At 43.4% G+C, this 18,689-nt stretch overlaps 1 protein-coding gene across 2 annotated transcripts in view; it reads left to right on the plus strand.

Moving 5' to 3' along the window:
- Positions 1 to 18,689, plus strand: part of LOC115144064 (neurexin-1a-like) — a 67,210-nt gene that overhangs the window by 39,924 nt on the left and 8,597 nt on the right. For both annotated transcript variants that reach the window (XM_029684735.2, XM_065002442.1), the window contains exons 14-24: positions 942 to 968; positions 2,887 to 3,009; positions 3,299 to 3,448; positions 11,346 to 11,577; positions 11,872 to 12,062; positions 12,238 to 12,411; positions 13,433 to 13,552; positions 13,656 to 13,837; positions 14,021 to 14,192; positions 15,168 to 15,257; positions 17,547 to 17,857. In XM_029684735.2, coding sequence (XP_029540595.1) covers positions 942 to 968; positions 2,887 to 3,009; positions 3,299 to 3,448; positions 11,346 to 11,577; positions 11,872 to 12,062; positions 12,238 to 12,411; positions 13,433 to 13,552; positions 13,656 to 13,837; positions 14,021 to 14,192; positions 15,168 to 15,257; positions 17,547 to 17,857 — 1,772 coding nt within the window. The remainder of the gene's footprint in view (positions 1 to 941; positions 969 to 2,886; positions 3,010 to 3,298; positions 3,449 to 11,345; positions 11,578 to 11,871; positions 12,063 to 12,237; positions 12,412 to 13,432; positions 13,553 to 13,655; positions 13,838 to 14,020; positions 14,193 to 15,167; positions 15,258 to 17,546; positions 17,858 to 18,689) is intronic.

Consider the following 18,689-nt stretch of genomic DNA (forward strand, 5'->3'; position numbering starts at 1 on the left):
ACCTAGGTACAAACACACCTACACTGTCAACCTAGGTACACACACACATACCGTCAACCTAGGTACACACTAACCCATACTGTCAACCTCGGTAAACACATACACACACTTTTAATCAAAGCACATACACACATATTGTTAGCCTAGATGCACACAGACACTGTCAACCTAAGTACACACACATAATCTGAGAATAGGGTGCACACATACATTTACACCTAAATCTGATATTACACAAAAACAAACACTCACATCCACACTATTGTGCTGTACTGTACTGTCTGTCTGTCTGTGTATTGTTGAACAGAGGGTTGGTCCTCACGGTCCGAGGCTGCGTTCCCTGCTCACTCCCAGATGACCACTGCACCCCTAAGATCACACACACACACACACATGCAGGGGTGTGTGTTGGTCTCTGGCTGTAGCATCTGCGTCTCTGCTGTGGTTGACGACACCCGACACACTGAGGTATTATGGGAACCATGACCTCTGACCTCCCATGAGCCTCTGCTCCACCAGGGGCGGGATTTGGTACTCTGTTGCTAGGTGATGGAAATATGGGGCCACGCCGACCTCAGTGTCCTGATGTTATGGATGTCATAGTCACTGAGGCCATCACTCTGACCAGAGTAGCCAATGACACACCGTTTATACTGAAACCTCTCACTCTCCCTCAGCCAATTACAGAGCAAGCCAATTCAGAGATCAACTAATCTTATCTGCTGGATTCACTGTGCTGTTATGCCATTTGCTCAGAGCAGATTGCAGAACGCCATATCCTCTGCTCTGATTGGCCCGTAACCCCCTCCCAGCTTGCCCCCAGGAGGTGGGGAGAGTGTGTGTTCTCAGTGAGGTGTGTAGCGTGTGTTGGTGTGTTTGTCCCCAGCGCGTGGTATTCTGTGTTTGTGCAGCGTTAACCCTCTGCTCTGCTCTCCCTCCAGACTGTATCAGGATTAACTGTACCGCCAGTAAGTCACGCCCCATCTCACACTACCTCTCAGTACGTGTGTGTTTGTGAGCGTGTGTGTGTTAGTGAGCGCATGTGTTTGAATGTGCGTGTGTGTGTGTGTGTGTGTGTGTGTGTGTGTGTGTGTGTGTGTGTGTGTGTGTGTTCGTGGATGTACGACTGTATGCTTCTTCTAGAGTCCAGGGTGACTAAGGCAGCCATTTTAGAGAAAAGGCAAGAGAGAAGAGCGAGAGAGGAAAGGGGGGGGTGTTAGTGAAGGAGGCAAGAGGGAACAGGAAAAATAGGTACAGAGGGAAGACAGAGGAGAGCCAAGGGAAAAGAGAGAGTGAGAGACAGAGATGTACCGAGGAGTGTGAAGGTGTGGAGTTCCATCACGGGGATTGACTGAAAGCTTCTTAGGGCTTCTGGGTAATTATGTCTCCTTCACGCCGGAAACAAAAGACTCTATCCCTCCATCCCTTTACATCCCTCCATCCATGCCTTCCTCTCTCCCTCTGTCTGAGGGCTTGGTTTGTCTGGATGTTGTGTTCGTGACTTGAGCTGTGTGTGTGTGTGTGTGTGTGTGTCCTTTCACCACGGAAGACGGCTCTATGACGGTATCCTGGTACTCTCAAAGGGAGAAGGTGTTGCCATGGGAACAATACTAGCCGACTTTCTTATCTCCATCTGCAGTATGTAACATAATGCTTTTTATAAGCATATAAACCTTCAAAATGGATTATTATTTTCTAATGATCCTGAGTTATCAGCCATTTTGAGTCTAAAATACTGCCATGGAAAGAACTTCATATTCTGAGTTGATTATAAAACATAACAAGAGTTCATACCATTCAATAACTCAATGATAATGTCACCATTCAGTCTATGGGCGTGCAAAAGGACAATGTATTTCATACATTTGATTTCTATAAGTTCCATAGACATTGGTTCCGCAATTAGCCTCTCTTCCATGACCACATTCCATGGTCCTGTGAGTGTGTGTGAGTGAGTGTGTGTCCTGGCTGTTCTCGAGTTGACATGGATCACTGCCTCATACTCACATAAGCCCATTCACCCCATCTCACACACACACACACACACACACACACACACACACACACACACACACACACACACACACACACACACACACACACACACACACACACACACACACACACACACTCACTCTCAGGCAGTGATCCATGGTAACAGGATGAGATGCTCATGCCCAGAGCACAGCTGAGACTCCTCAGGGGAGCCCTCTGTCCTCTCCTGAAAACTAATCACACCTAACACACCTCACACACACACTCACACATGCATGTACACACACACAGAGACCTCACACATGCAGCAATATGCTATGTGTTTGTGTCTGTGTGTGTCATGGTGCTGACATTTCCCACAGCAGAATCTGTCAGGCTGTTTACCTCTCGCCTTATCATCACTCCTATATGTCAACCCCCACCCCTCCCACCCACCCCACCCCCACACCCCTCCACACACACACACACACGCTGGTCTAGCCTGGCGAGTTTTCACTATTTGAGAGAGAGAGAGAGAAAGACTGACAGGGGGAGACAAGAAATGAGGAGAGATGTACTGAGAGGGGGGATGAAAGGACTGACAGAGAGAGAGAGACATAGAGAGAGAGAGATGGACAGTGAGACAAAGAGGGAGAGAAGAGGGGAGGGAAAAAGAGAGCTATGGATGGAGAATATTCTTCCTGCTGTATGCCAGCTCTCCATCAAGCCCTTCTAGTTACAGGGCTGATTATCTAGTGCCACCATGTGGCTGAAACGGTAGGACTCTATGGCAGGAGACATGGGTGTGTGTGCCTGCCTACCTGTGTGCCTGTGTGGGTGTGTGAAAGAATGTCTAAGGTGTTTGTCTGTGTACAGGTATGTGTGTGTATTAACTAACTGGAATGTGTGTAGGTAAGGGTCCAGAGACCATCTTTGCGGGGGTGGGGCTGAATGATAATGAGTGGCACACGGTCAGAGTGGTGCGTCGTGGGAAAAGCCTCAAACTCACCGTCGACGACCTGCAACCTGTAGAAGGTAACCATAGCATCCCCCCAACACTGTCAACCCTGACCTTTCAGTCCTAACCTTAACCACTGTCCTCAAACCCATAACCTGCAGACCTGGCTTAAATACATACAAGCACTTAAAGTGTCTTGTATTTAGCTTACCTGGTCCAATGTAACCAAAGGAATATTCCCAAAAGTGCAAACTCCACTCACCCGAGACTCTGGTCAAGCTAAATCAAGCGCACCTCAAGTGTTTGAATGTATTTGACCCCGGTCTACTAATCTCTCCCCTGACCCCTGACCTCTAACCCCTCCAGGTCAGATGGCAGGCGACCACACCCAGCTGGAGTTCCACAACGTGGAGACAGGCATTGTGACGGAGAAGCGCTTCATGCCCGCTGTGCCCTCCAACTTCATAGGGCATCTGCAGGGCCTCACCCTCAACGGGATGCCTTACATAGACCTCTGTAAGGACAGAGTACACACCTACACACGCCTTACGCACACCTTACACCAGGGGTGTCAAACATACAGCCCGTAGGCCGGTGGTTTGAGTAAGAAATAATAAATATATATGTGTACAAATACAAAACATTAAGGACACCTGGTCTTTCCATGACATAAACTGACCAGGTGAATCCAGGTGAAAGGTGAAAGCTATGATTGCTTATTGATGTCACCTGTTAAATCCACTTCAATCCGTGTAGATGAAGGGTAGGAGACACGTTAAAGAAGGATTTTTAAACCTAAAGACAATTAAGACATGGATTGTGAACGGATTGTGCCGTTCAGGGGGTGAATGGTCAGGACAAATAAATGTAAGTACATTTGAACAGGGTATGGTAGGAGGTGCCAGGAGTTTGGGTCAAGAACTGCAATGCTGTACAGTTTCCCTTAATGGCCATGTACTCTTACAGTGGCTTGCGAAAGTATTCACCCCCCTTGGCATTTTTCCTATTTTGTTGCCTTTACAACCTGGAATTAAAATGTATTTTTGGGGGTTGTATCATTTGATTTACACAACATGCCTACTACCACTTTGAAGATGCAAAATATGTTTTATTGTGAAACAAACATGAAATAAGACAAAAGAAGGAAAACTTGAGCATGCATAACTATTCACCCCCCTTCCCTCCTAAGTCAATACATTGTAGAGCCACCTTTTGCAGCAATTACAGCTGCAAGTCTCTTGGGGTATATCTCTATAAGCTTGGCACATCTAGCCACTGGGAGTTTTGCCCATTCTTCAAGGCAAAACTGCTCCAGCTCCTTCCAGTTGGATGGGTTCCACTGGTGTACAGCAATCTTTAAGTCCTACCACAGATTCTCAATTGGATTCAGGTCTGGGCTTTGACGAGGCCATTCCAAGACATTTAAATATTTCACCTTATACCACTCAAGTGTTGCTTTAGCAGTATGCTTGGTGTCATTGTCCTGCTGGAAGGTGAACCTCCATCCCCGTCTCAAATCTCTGGAAGACAAACAGTTTTTCCTCAAGAATTTCCCTGTATTTAGCACCATTCATCATTCATTCAATTCTGACCAGTTTCCCTGCTGATGAAAAACATCCCCACAGCATGATGCTGCCACCACCATGCTTCACTGTGAGGATGGGGTGATGAGAGGGGTTGGGTTTGCGCCAGACATAGCATTTTCCTTGGCCAAAAAGCGCAATTTTAATCTCATCTGACCAGAGTTCCTTCTTCCATATGTTTGGGGAGTCTCCTACATGCCTTTTGGCGAACACCAAACATGTTTGCTTAAATTTTTCTTTAAGCAATGGCTTTTTTCTGGCCGCTCTTCCGTAAAGCCCAGCTCTGTGGAGTGTACAGCTTAAAGTGGCCCTATGGACAGATACTCCAATCTCCGCTGTGGAGCTTTGCAGCTCCTTCAGGGTTATCTTTGGTCTCTTTGTTGCCTCTCTGATTAATGCCCTCCTTGCCTGGTCTGTGAGTTTTGGTGGGCGGCCCTCTCTTGGCAGGTTTGTTGTGGTGCCATATTCTTTCCATTTTTTAATAATGGATTTAATGGTGCTCCGTGGGATGTTCAAAGTTCCGGATATTTTTTTATAACCCAACCCTGTTCTGTACTTCTCCACAACTTTGTCCCTGACCTGTTTGGGGAGCTCCTTGGTGTTCATGGTGCCACTTGCTTGGTGATGCCTCTTGCTTAGAGATGTTGCAGTCTCTGGGTCCTTTCAGATTAGGTGTATATATATATATATGTATATACACTGAGATCATGTGACACTTAGATTGCACACAGGTGGACTTTGGTTAATTTATTATGTGACTTCTGAAGGTAATTGGTTGCACCAGATCTTATTTAGGGACTTCATAGCAAAGGGGTTGAATACACACTGTTTTTCCATTTTAAATGTTGGAGGGCCAGTAGGAGGCACTCTTTCCTCTGGTCTAAAAAATTATCCCAATGCCCCAGGGCAGTGATTGGGGACACTGCCCTGTGTAGGGTGCCGTCTTTCGGATGGGACGTTAAATGGGTGTCCTGACTCTCTGAGGTCATTAAAGATCCCATGGCACTTATCGTAAGAGTAGGGGTATTAACCCCGGTGTCCTGGCTAAATTCTCAATCTGGCCGTTAAAAGCATCACGGTCACCTAATAATCCCCCGTTTACAATTGGCTCATTCATCCCCCTCCTCTCCCCTGTAACTATTTCCCCTGCAAATACGTGTTCCACTGGATTTCCCAGGTAAGAGCGTCTGCTAAATGACTTAAATGTAAATGTAAATGTAATGTGTTCTCAGTCAACATACCTGGCAAAATAACGGATAAATTTAAAACAAAAAATGTAACAAGTTATTTTTTAAATTTCACTTCACCAGTTTGGACTATGTTGTGTATGTCCATTACATGAAATCCAAATAAAAATACATTTAAATTACAGGTTGTAATGCAACAAAATAGGAGAAATGCCAAGGGGGATGAATACTTTTGCAAGGCACTGTATAATCTCCACCAGCACAGCCAGAAGAGGACTGGCCACCCCTCAGAGCCTGGTTCTTCTCTAGGTTTCTTCCTAGGTTCCTGCCATTCTAGGGAGTTTTTCCTAGCCACTGTACTTCTACACCTGCATTGCTGTTTGGGGTTTTAGGCTGGGTTTCTATATAAGCACTCTGCTGCTGTAAAAAGGGCTTTATAAATACATTTGATTGATTGATTGATTGATTGATTGATTGATATCCCATGTGTATTAAGAATGGTCCAACCCCAAAGGACATCCAGCCAACTTGAGTCAACATGGGCCAGCATCCCTGTGGGATGCTTTCAACACCTTGTAGAGGTCATGCCCCGACAAATTGAGGCTGTTCTAAAGGCAAAAGGGGGAGGGTTGCAACTGAATATTAGGAAGGTGTTCTTAATGTTTTATACACTCAGTGGGGGAAAACAACTAAAATACTTAACAATGACTAAAACCAAATCGAAACTGTGTAGGAAGGATAATGGACCTATTGTATATTCATACTGTTTATTGACTGTGTCCAGCTTGCTAATAATCACCAAAATGAAAGCTAGACAGTCAGGGAGCATCGAAAATGTTCACAGCGAGGAAATATAGCCAATTTTTTGTGCGGCCCTCCGGACCTTGTTGAAGGCTGAATGCGGCCCCTGGGGCAAAATTAGTTTGACACCCCTGCCTTACACACACCTGAACCCTCAACGGCATGCCCCAGAGTATTCAGCTACCAACACTACTTATACCCACACACCTTAAACATACACATCTGCACTTACGCTGAATGACACGCCATACGTAGGCCGCTGTAAAACCAGAGTTCAGACACACCTTACATGCACCTCACACTGATAGGCATTCCCTATAGACCTCTGTAAGGATAGAGAACACACGCCTACACACACCTTACACACACATACAGTGCCATCGGAAAGTATTCAGACCCCTTGACTTTTTCCACATTTTGTTATGTTACTGCCTAATTCTAAAATGGATTAAACTCATTGTTTTCCTCATCAATCTACACACAATACCCCACAATGACACAGAAAAACAGGTTTTTAGAAATTTTAACAGATGTATTCATATTAAAAAACAGAAATACCTGATTTACATAAGTATTCAGACCCTTTGCTAGTAGATTCGAAATTGAGCTCAGGTGCATCCTGTTTCCATTGATCATCCTTGAGATGTTTCTACAACTTCACTGGAGTACGCCTGTGGTAAATTCAATTGATTCGACATGATTTGGAAAGGCACACACCTGTCTATGTAAAGTCCCAGAGTTGACAGTGCATGTCAGAGCAAATACCAAGCAATGAGGTCAAAGGAATTGTCCGTAGAGCTCCGGGACAGGATTGTGTCGAGGCACAGATCTGGGGAAAGCTACCAAAACATGTCTGCAGCATTGAAGGTCCCCAAGAACCACCAAGACTCTTCCTAGAGCTGGCCACCCGGCCAAACTGAGCAATCGGGCGAGATAGGACTTGTTTAGGGAGGTGACCAAGAACCGGATGGTCACTCTGACAGAGCTCCAGAGTTCCTCTGTGGAGATTGGAGAACCTTCCAGAAGGACAACCATCTCTGCAGCACTCCACCAATCAGGCCTTTATGTTAGAGTGTCCAGACGGAAGCCACTCCTCAGTAAAAGGCACATGACAGCACGCATGGAGTTTGCCAAAAGGCACCTAAAGGACTTTCAGACCATGAGAAACAAGATTCTCTGGACTGGTGAAACCAAGATTGAACTCTTTGACCTGAATGCCAAGTGTCACGTCTGGAGGAAACCCTCCACGATCCCTACAGTGAAGGATGGTGGTGGCAGCAGCATGCGGTGGGGATGTTTTTCAGCGGCAGGGACTGGAAAACTAGTAAGGATAAATAAATGATAAATGGAGCAAAGTACAGAGAGATCCTTGATGAAAACTTGCTCCAGAGAACTCAGGACCTCAGGACCTCGGTTCACCTTCCAACAGGACAATAACCCCAAGCACACAGCCAAGACAATGCAGGAGTGGCTTCAGGACACGTCTCTGAATATCCTTGAGTGGCCCAGCCAGAGCCCAGACTTGAACCCTATCTAACATCTCTGGAAATACCTCCAAAAATAGCTGTGCAGCGACGCTCCCCATCCAACCTGACAGAGCTTGAGTGGATCTGCAGAAAATAATGGGAGAAACTCCCCAAATACAGGTGTGCCAAGCTTGTAGCGTCATACCCAAGAAGACTCGAGGCTGTAATCGCTGCCAAAGGTGCTACAACAAAGTACTCACTAAAATTTTGCAAATATTTCTAAAAACCTGTTTTTGCTTTGTCATTATGGGGTATTGAGGATAGATTTATAAGGGGGGAAACAATGTAATCAATTTTAGAATAAAGCTTTAACGTAACAAAATGTGGAAAAAGTCAAGGGGTCTTATTACTTTCTGAATGCAGTATACTTGAATCAATGTGTAGACATACCTACACAGACCTCACCCTCAACGGCATGCCCTACGTACTCTGGAAGGACAGAGCACACACCTACACACACAACATATACCAACACACAAACCTTACACATACAGTGCCTTCAGAAAGTATTCACACCCCTTGACTTTTTCCACATTTTGTGGTGTTAGGAAGTGGGATTACAATGGATTTAATTGTCAACGATTTACTCAAAATACTCTGTAATGTCAAAGTGTACAAAACATTAGAACATTTGTAAAAAAAATAATAATAATGAAAATAAAACACTAAGATATCTTGATTAGATAAGTATTCAACCCCTCGAGTCAATACAGAATTACCTTTGGCGATTACAGCTCTGAGTCTTTCTGGGTAAGTCTGGATTGTGCAACATTTGCACTAAATTGTTCAAGCTCTGTCAAATTGTTGTTGATCATTGCTAGACAACCATTTGTAGGTTGCCATAGATTTTCAAGGCCATTTAAGTCAAAACTGTAACTCGGCCACTCAGGAACATTGACTGTCTTTTTGGTAAGCGGCTCCAGTGTAGATTTGGCCTTGTGTTTTAGGTTACTGTCCTGCTGAAATGTGATTTAATCTCCCAGTATCTGACTGAACCAGGTTTTCCTCTAGGATATTGCCTGGGCTTAGCTCCATTCCTTTTTTATCCTGAAAAACTCCCCAGTCCTTAACGGTTACAAGCATACCCATAACATGATGCAGCCACCACTATGCTTGAAAATATGGAGAGTGGTACTCAGTACTGTGTTGTATTGGATTTGCCTCAAACATATGACTTTGTATTCAGGACAAAAAGTACATTTCTTTGCCACATTTTTTGCAACATTATTTTCGTGCCTTGTTGCAAACAGGATGCGTGTTTTGGAATATTTGTATTCTGTACAGGCTTCATTCTTTACACTCTGTCAGTTAAGTTAGTATTGATCCATCCTCAGTTTTCTCCTATCACAGCCATTAAACTCTGTATCTGTATTAAACTCACCATTAGCCTCATGGTGAAATCCCTGATTGGTTTCTTTCCTATCTGGCAAATGAGGTAGGAAGGACATCTGTATCTTTGTAGTGACTGGGTGTAGTGATACACCATCCAAAGTGTAATTAATAACTTCACCATGCCCAAAGGGATATTTAATGTCTGTTTTTTTCCCCCTATCTAACCATAGGTTCCCTTCTTTGCAAGGCATTGGAAAACCTCCCTGGGGTTGAATCTGTTTGAAATTCACTGCTCGACTGAGGGACCTTACAATTATCTGTATGTGTAGGGTACAGAGATGAGATAGTCATTCAAAAATCATGTTAAACACTGTTTTTGCTCATTGAGTGAGTCCATGCAACTTATTATGTGACTTGGTAAGCACATTTTTACTTTTACTTATTTATTTACTACTTACATACAGTGGGGCAAAAAAGTAATTAGTCAGCCACCAATTGTGCAAGTTCTCCCACTTAAAAAGATGAGAGAGGCCTGTAATTCAACTATGACAGACAAAATGAGAAGAAAAAATCCAGAAAATCACATTGTAGGATTTTTTATGAATTTATTTGCAAATTATGGTGGAAAATAAGTATTTGGTCAATAACAAAAGTTTATCTCAATACTTTGTTATATACCCTTTGTTGGCAATGACAGAGGTCAAATGTTTTCTGTAAGTCTTCACAAGGTTTTCACACACAGTTACTGGTATTTTGGACCATTCCTCCATGCAGATCTCCTCTAGAGCGGAGATGTTTTGGGGCTGTTGCTGGGCAACGTGGACTTTCAACTCCCTCCAAAGATTTTCTATGGGGTTGAGATCTGGAGACTGGCCAGGCCACTCCAGGACCTTGAAATGCTTCTTACGAAACCACTCCTTCGTTGCCCGGGCGGTGTGTTTGGGATCATTGTCATGCTGAAAGACCCAGACACGTTTCATCTTCAATGCCCTTGCTGATGGTAGGCTTTGTTACTTTGGTCCCAGCTCTCTGCAGGTCATTCACTAGGTCCCCCCGTGTGGTTCTGGGATTTTTGCTCACCGTTCTTGTGATCATTTTGATCCCACGGAGTGAGATCTTGCGTGGAGCCCCAGATCGAGGGAGATTATCAGTGGTCTTGTATGTCTTCCATTTCCTAATAATTGCTCCCACAGTTGATTTCTTCAAACAAAGCTGCATACCTATTACAGATTCAGTCTTCCCAGCCTGGTGCAGGTCTACAATTTTGTTTCTGGTGTCCTTTGACAGCTCTTTGGTCTTGGCCATAGTGGAGTTTGGAGTGTGACTGTTTGAGGTTGTGGACAGGTGTCTTTTATACTGATAACAAGTTCAAACAGGTGCCATTAATACAGGTAACGAGTGGAGGACAGAGGAGCCTCTTAAAGAAGAAGTTACAGGTCTGTGAGAGACAGAAATCTTGCTTGTTTGTAGGTGACCAAATACTTATTTTCCACCATAATTTGCAAATAAATGCATTAAAAATCCTACAATGTGATTTTCTGGATTTTTTTTCTCATTTTGTCTGTCATAGTTGAAGTGTACCTGTGATGAAAATTACAGGCCTCTCTCATATTTTTAAGTGGGAGAACTTGCACAATGGGTGGCTGACTAAATACTTTTTTGCCCCACTGTATTTAGGCTTACCATATCAAAGTAGTTGAATACTTCAGGTTTTCATTTTCTATTCATTTGTAAACACTTCAAAAACATCTACTTTAACATTATGGGGTATTGTTTGTGGGCCAGTGAGGACAAAAATCTAAATTTGATCCATTTTAAATTTAGGCTGTAACAACAAAATGTGGAAAAAGTCAAGGGGTGCGAATGCTTTCTGAATGCACTGTACACAACTCCACACACCTCATGATGAATGACACGCCTTATATAGACCACCGTAAGACCAGAGAACACACGCACATCTCATCCTTGGTCCTCTTGATCCTAGGTAAGAATGGTGACATCGACTATTGCGAACTGAACGCTGTGATTGGTTATAAGAGCATCGTGGCGGACCCGGTTACGTTCAGGTCACGGTCGAGCTACGTGACCCTGCCCACGCTCCAGGCCTACTACTCCATGCACCTGTTCCTCCAGTTCAAAACCACCTCCCCTGACGGACTCGTACTCTACAACAGAGGAGACGGAAACGACTTCATAGTGGTGGAGCTGGTCAAAGGGTACGGCATAATTACTTACTTAACTACCTATTGATACTGTAGTCTGTCTACTACTGATACCGTACAACAGAGGATAGCTAACTACCTATAGCTACTATTTACATTACTGATACTGTACAACAGTGTATAGCTAACTAGCGAACTCCCTATAGCTACTATTTACATTACTGATACTGTACAACAGAGGAGGTTGAAATCATTTGGTGAAGGGACATGTCAGAGTGGGACAACTTTCGACAACTCATGGATATACAGTTCATATTATAATATTATAATCCTAATCACCCTCCCCAGCTACCTCCACTATGTGTCCGACCTGGGGAATGGGGCACACCTGATCAAAGGGAACTCCAACTCTCCTCTGAATGACAACCACTGGCACAATGTGCTCATATCCAGAGACACCAACAACCTGCACACTGTTAAGATAGATACCAAGGTCACTACACAGACCACTATGGGGGCCAAGAACCTGGATCTCAAAGGTAACACACACACTGTACATACTGTACCATACTACCCTTCTACTACTATGGAATCTCTCTGCCTCAGCCCTTGTTCCCTAACAGCAGAGGGCAGTACTGTCAGCTAAGAGAGATTTTTTTTTTTTTTTTTTTTGTCGCATGGAGCTGTCACTCAAGTTATGCTGTGTTCCTATAGGTGACCTGTACGTAGGGGGGGTGGCTAAGGAGATGTATAGGGACCTTCCCAAGTTCGTCCACTCCCGGGAAGGCTTCCAGGGTTGCTTAGCAACCGTTGACCTTAATGGCCGACTACCCGACCTGCTGGCCGATGCTCTAGCTACCACCGGACAAGTGGAGAGGGGCTGTGAAGGTACACACACACACACAGGTACACACACAAACCATGAGTACCTACACAACAAAAAGTATAGAGACACACACATACCAGGACTTTCTCCTTACCAATGCATATCATAGCTTCTTCTTTTTTTTTTCCTCATTCCTTCACTATTGCTCCAGCTAACAGCTGTTTTTATTATGTTGGAGATTGTCCCCCTTGTTTTGGCATCTGTCTTTCTCTTCCCTCTTTCTCTCTCTTTTGCTCTCTCCGTTTTTTTGTTCGTTTTTTTTTTACAGGCATTTCTATGCTTTGTTTTTACTAACCATCTAACATATTTTGCTTGTCGTTGTTTTGTTTTTGTTTTCGGCTGGCGAAAGTTGCATTGATGAAAGCTGACTTGCAAGGTAGATCGCTCTGTGTGTGCGTGTATGTGTCTGTGTGCGCTTGTGATCGACTGGGTTCGAACCTGGGCCTCCTGCGCACCACACGTCTGTGTTAGCCTGCTAAGCTAAAGTTTAGGCATATGCTCAGCTAACGTATGTGCTCAGGTCTCAGGCAAGGGTACCCATTACGCAAGCCACCTCGGTTACATTTGTGGGTGCATGTGTGTGGTATGTTCTGACGTAACCTGTCCACGTCACCATAGTGACATCATCCCCTCAGTGACACCATTACTGTTTAATTTAGACCACACACCCTGCACCTCCTTCACTTGGAAGCATGATTCTAACCCCACCCCCTGCTTCTAACCCCACCCTCTTCTGTTTGACCTCTCCCTCCCTGTATCTAACCTAGGGCTGGCCAACCTCATGGACAGCTACAGGATGTCCAGTGAATTGGATATCCAATTCAACAATCCAAAAGTGCTATTCATTTTCAATGAGGATCAACTCTTAATGGAATGATTCACAAAGATTTTGGAATTAATATATTTTTTCTTGTCGATTTTAACCAGAGCATTTTTAAGGGCTTATTCTGATTTCTTACTTTCAGCAGCCTCTGGTTGACATTAGCCTTCATCGTTTAGAAGTTAAAGGATTTGTCTTTCCAGGTCCCAGTACTACCTGTCAGGAAGACTCTTGCTCCAATCAGGGTGTGTGTTTGCAGCAGTGGGAGGGATTTAGCTGTGATTGCAGTATGACATCATTCGGAGGACCGCTCTGCAATGACGGTGAGTCACTTTTTTCTTCTTCTATTCCTATGACCTATTTCCTGTTTACTACATCCTGTTTCTGCTCATTTGACAACAAGTCATGTAAATCTGTTGTCCACAGCGGGGACCACGTATATCTTTGGTCGTGATGGGGGTGTGATTGTGTACACCTGGCCTCCTAACGAGCGCCCCAGTACACGGGCTGACCGGCTCGCGCTGGGCTTCAGCACACAGCAGAAACACGCTACCCTGCTACGGGTCGACAGCGCCTCGGGACTGGGGGACTACCTACAGCTACAGATAGTAAGGATTACATTGTTTAACACTGGCCTCTACAAAATCCCAGTGGAACTGCACTCTGTCTTCCTCAAATCAGCACTCTGCTACACTACCAACTATAAATCCCTTTCTCTCTTCCTATCCTCTTTCTCTATCCCTTTCTGTCCCTTGATCTCTCTCTCTCTGTGTCTATTTTTCACTCCTCAGGATAAAGGAAATATTAGGGTAGTGTTTAACGTGGGAACAGATGACATCAACATTGAAGAGACTGCTAAATCCGTTAATGATGGGAAGTACCACATAGTTCGGTTTACCCGCAGCGGAGGCAACGCAACCCTGCAGCTGGACGACCTGCCAATCATAGAGCGTTACCCCTCAGGTAAGGACCAACCACAGCCTACACCCCGCCTGTCACAGCCAATCACACTACAGGGCTTCGCTTTACTTCCTGAATAAAAGGAAGTGACTGTATACCGTAAGTATTTCTTTCAGTATTAATATAAGGGTGTTGTAATGTTGCTGTTGCTGATGTTATTACTACATCATAGCTACGTTACTATTAGGACTTTTGTTATGACTTGCTGAAGATCAAATGTTTATGTTATGATGTAATTTTCCTGTTAAAACATTAAAAAAAGACATATGAAGTAACACTTCCCCAGGTTGCCTTGACTCCAGGGAGTCTGTACTGACATGACTGGTCATTTATGTTGCTATGTTAAATAGTGTGATACGTAAATGAACCATGTAAACATTTAATACAGGTAGTAGTTGTGTTTCATTTAAAAAAATAATAATAATAGCCATTGGGGCATTTGGCCAAACAGCAACACAATAAACATTTCCTTTTCTGAGTAAACTAGACTGAAAAAAAACAAAGAGAAAAAATGATTGTATTTTTATTTTTTTTGCATTGGGTTTTTAAACATTTGTTGTTGTTTTTATATAAAAGTAGTAATCATATATTTTCGAGAGGTATTTAGTTAGATGTTAGCTAAACGGCTAAACACTAGACAGAGAGGTGTATGAGGGTTGATCTGTTAGCTTTAACAATGATTATCGTTATTATTCTGTTGTTTTATCAAACTCTCTAAACTCCTGTCTGTCAGATGATAATTAACTGTTTAAATGTCTCTTTAAATCAAAGCCCATGAACAGAAAGTCAATGTCCGCTCGGTTGCTGCTCCTGATCGTAACTCTTATTGAAATTAAGACACAGCAACAATGTTCGGACCGACTAACAGGACCTTGGTCAGGACTTTGACTTTCTCTTCATGGCTGTTCATTTTGTTGTCCAGCTCCTGTGCCAGGTGTTGATGTGCGTAATTACTGTGTTTTCATCTTTAAATTAAAGGCAACATTGATAACGAGCGCCTGGCCATCGCTAGACAGAGAATCCCCTATCGACTCGGTCGAGTAGTTGACGATTGGCTATTCGACAAAGGTAAAAACATCATTAAAATTACTTAACTTTTAGCTTAAAAGTCAACCTGGAAGCAAGTTGAAACTGTGACCATCAACTAACATCTAAAATTCTAAATTCATAACTAAGTTTAAACATTACAGTAGCTGTTAGAGTGTAATATTGTCAGACTGTGTAAACTGTAGTGTAACTGTACTGTTCTGTAATACAGTAATTTACTGTAAACTGTAGCTAGAGAGAAAGGTTGATAATACCAGGTTAAAGGGACAATGGGAAGATTCATCTGAATAACTGTGAAACTAGTACAGATAAAAAGGGCTTTATTAAGATTCTGTCATAATGCTGTTTCTCCAATTGTAAACATTTAAAGGCTTCGCTTTAGGGTAACTCCTCGTAATAAACCATTTATAATGGATTAGTAAATAGTTTATTCATCATCTATTAATCATTACTCCATTCATAAGATGTTTAATATAGGTCCTTATAAACCATCAGTTAAACATTAGTTAAGTATTGTTGCGTGTCCTGATGAAAAGTGTTGAATATTTCTACTTTCTAAATGGTTTATAAGTGTTTTGAGTGACCGGTGCAATTTCTCACAAAAAGATGGACATACCATTGGTAGACATTCCAACAGTACCTGATGCTCCTTAAAAAGGTCCAATACAGTCATTTTTTATCTCAATATAAAATCATTTCTGGTTAAAAAAAACAATTAAGTACCTTAAATTAAATGGTCAAAAAATGAACAAAAACAGCAAAGAGCAATTTCTCAAACAAGAATTTATCTACGACTGTCTGTGAGTGGTCTGAGTGGGGAGGGGAAAACTGATAACAGTAAGGTACATTGTTACCCAGAAATGATTTTAGGCTGTATTGAGATACAAAACGCCTGAATTGGACCTTGAAATGCTTCCAGTGCTTCAGTCTTTTAACCACAGACTATGTTCACACACGGCTTTGTTTGGCTGTACCTCTACTGGGCTTTTAAAGGGTAGTAACTCCTTTAAACGTAATTGAATAGTTCAGCACGATAATGTATTCAGATATTTGTTTCCTTTACCTCGTCGGCAGTCTACGGACTGCTCCTCATCTTTCATGGAATCATTCTGCCGTTCAACCGGAATCTCCCGCGACGGCATGGAACGTGTGGGGTAACAAGCAGCGGTAGTTCTGGTGTTTGGGTTTTCCTCACTGGTTATTTGGCCGCACCAGGATTGGGTGAAAGCGGTGCTTTAACTTTGACTGCTTCATGCGGGTGGGCCGTTGGCTGAGGGTTTCCTTTAGCGAGGGTGGCGATTCCTAACGTGTGGACCCACGGAGCTGACCAAATTCTAAGATTACACTGCTCTAAGGAGTGACTGCAATCCACACTTTGGTTTTGGTAGAGAAGTCACTGCCAAGAAATGCTTATGTTACCATTTTCGGGGGGGATGTCTACCAATGGCATGTCCATCTTTTTGTGAGAAAGTACACCAGTCACTCAAGATGTTTATAAAGTATCTATAAATAGCCCACACTTAAGACGAGGCCATGCAAAGAGTTGACGGATGATTAGTAAATGGTTTATAAGGACATATATGAAACATCTTCTGAATGGCCTTTATGAGTCAATATTAAATACGTTAAAAGGGATTTAGAAATGTGTGAATAACTAGGTTACTAAAAATGTACAAATGTGGGAGTAATGATCAATAAATGATGAATAAACTATTTACTCCTCCGTTATATAAATGCTTTATTGCGAGGAGTCATTCTGAAGTGATACCACATATCAGTGTTGAACAAAGTTCATAATCAGATATTACTTGTAAGACTTGAGAGATGTTAAATGCATTGTTTTTTTTATTAACCTCAAACTTCAGCAGAGCTCCTTTAAATACCTGAAGTCCCTTTACCAGTGACCAGAGACAAAGCTATGACCTGTGCATGCTTCATAGAGCTTCATATGGCTTTATAACACTTCATTTGGCTTCTTAGGGCTTCATAAGGCTGTAATAACCATATTTTGAGGGAAATCAATCGATATGTCCGATCAACATGATGACTTGCTCCTGATGCGTCTCCAAGAGCAACCATCTCTCAGCTATCTCATGTCCTCTCTCTTCATCCTACTCTTCCTTTCATCCTCCTTCATCGTCGTCTTTTCCTCCTCCTCTCTTCCTCCAGCCCCCCATTTCCACAGTACATCTCAGCCTTTGTTCATACATACAACACGCTAACATTACGATTTAACGTGTATATTATCATCACACCGACGACTCATATGTATGCGTGTGTGTGTCTGTGTGTTTGTGTGTGTGTGTCCAGGCCGCCAGCTGACCATCTTCAACAGCCAGACGACGGTGACGGTGGGAAGAGGAAAGGAAGCAGGTCAGTTCCAGGGTCAGATGGCCGGTCTCTACTACAACGGACTGAAGATACTCAACATGGCCGCCGAAGGACACGCCCACATCCGCCTGGAGGGCAGCACGCGATTGGTTGGGGACATGCCCTCCTCCATCACGCCCCAATCCAGCGCTGCCGCCGGGGCAAACCGATCAGACCCCGCTGCCAATGCCGGCGACATCACCACGACAACCGCCACAAACAGGAAGCAAGGAGGAGGAACTACGCAGCAGGTAGGAAACTAACTATGACACTAAGGCATAAACAGGCTAATTGAGCAAATCATAACCTCACAGATATAGATACTATAAACTGTATCTGCTATTACCTGTCAGGAGGTTATGGTGAACAGGCTCTCTTTGTTTGTGTGTGGAGAGGGATTCTGGGTTATGAAATAGTCTGACGCACGCTGAAAAATAATCATTTCCAATAATGCGAGTTGCCATGGAGATAGTGAACCCTCTTAGATATTCTTTCTCTCTCTCTTTCTCTCACTCTCTCGTGCTCCAAAGTGTATAGCTCCTTTGTGTATACCTCAGACATAAATAATGGAATGCAGAGCTGTGAGCAGAGCCTCAGGCATCAATAATATATCTAGATGGATGGAGGGTTTGAGTGATGGAGTGAGACACAGTGTTCCTTTTTACACTTCAGACGTGTGTGTGTGTGTAGTTGGTGGTGTAACTGGTTTGCAGAGAGCATTGCAAATGAGTCAATATCCCAAGATGGGAACTAGGTCAGACAGAATGTATGCCCGATATGCTGCAGTGTGTGTGTGTGCATGCGTGTGTGTGTGTGTTGCAGTGAGTGTGTGTTTAATAAGAAACACTAATCTGCTGCTGGGGTTACCTAGCAACCAAGCTGTATTCAACAAGTGTTCATGGACACACACAAACATATAGAGGTAACATGTAGGCTGTACTTAGTTACAGTCGGTTGCAGCAGAGGGAGGAGCAGTGAAACCACTTAATGGTGGATCAGAGCAAGTAATCGATTTTGTGATTGTGCGCGTGACGCGTGTGTACATGTGACGTGTGTGTGTGTTTGATGTGTTTCTTCCTGCTG

This window comes from Oncorhynchus nerka, linkage group LG16 (genome assembly GCF_034236695.1).
Source record: "Oncorhynchus nerka isolate Pitt River linkage group LG16, Oner_Uvic_2.0, whole genome shotgun sequence".
NCBI classification, from domain to species: Eukaryota; Metazoa; Chordata; class Actinopteri; order Salmoniformes; family Salmonidae; genus Oncorhynchus; species Oncorhynchus nerka.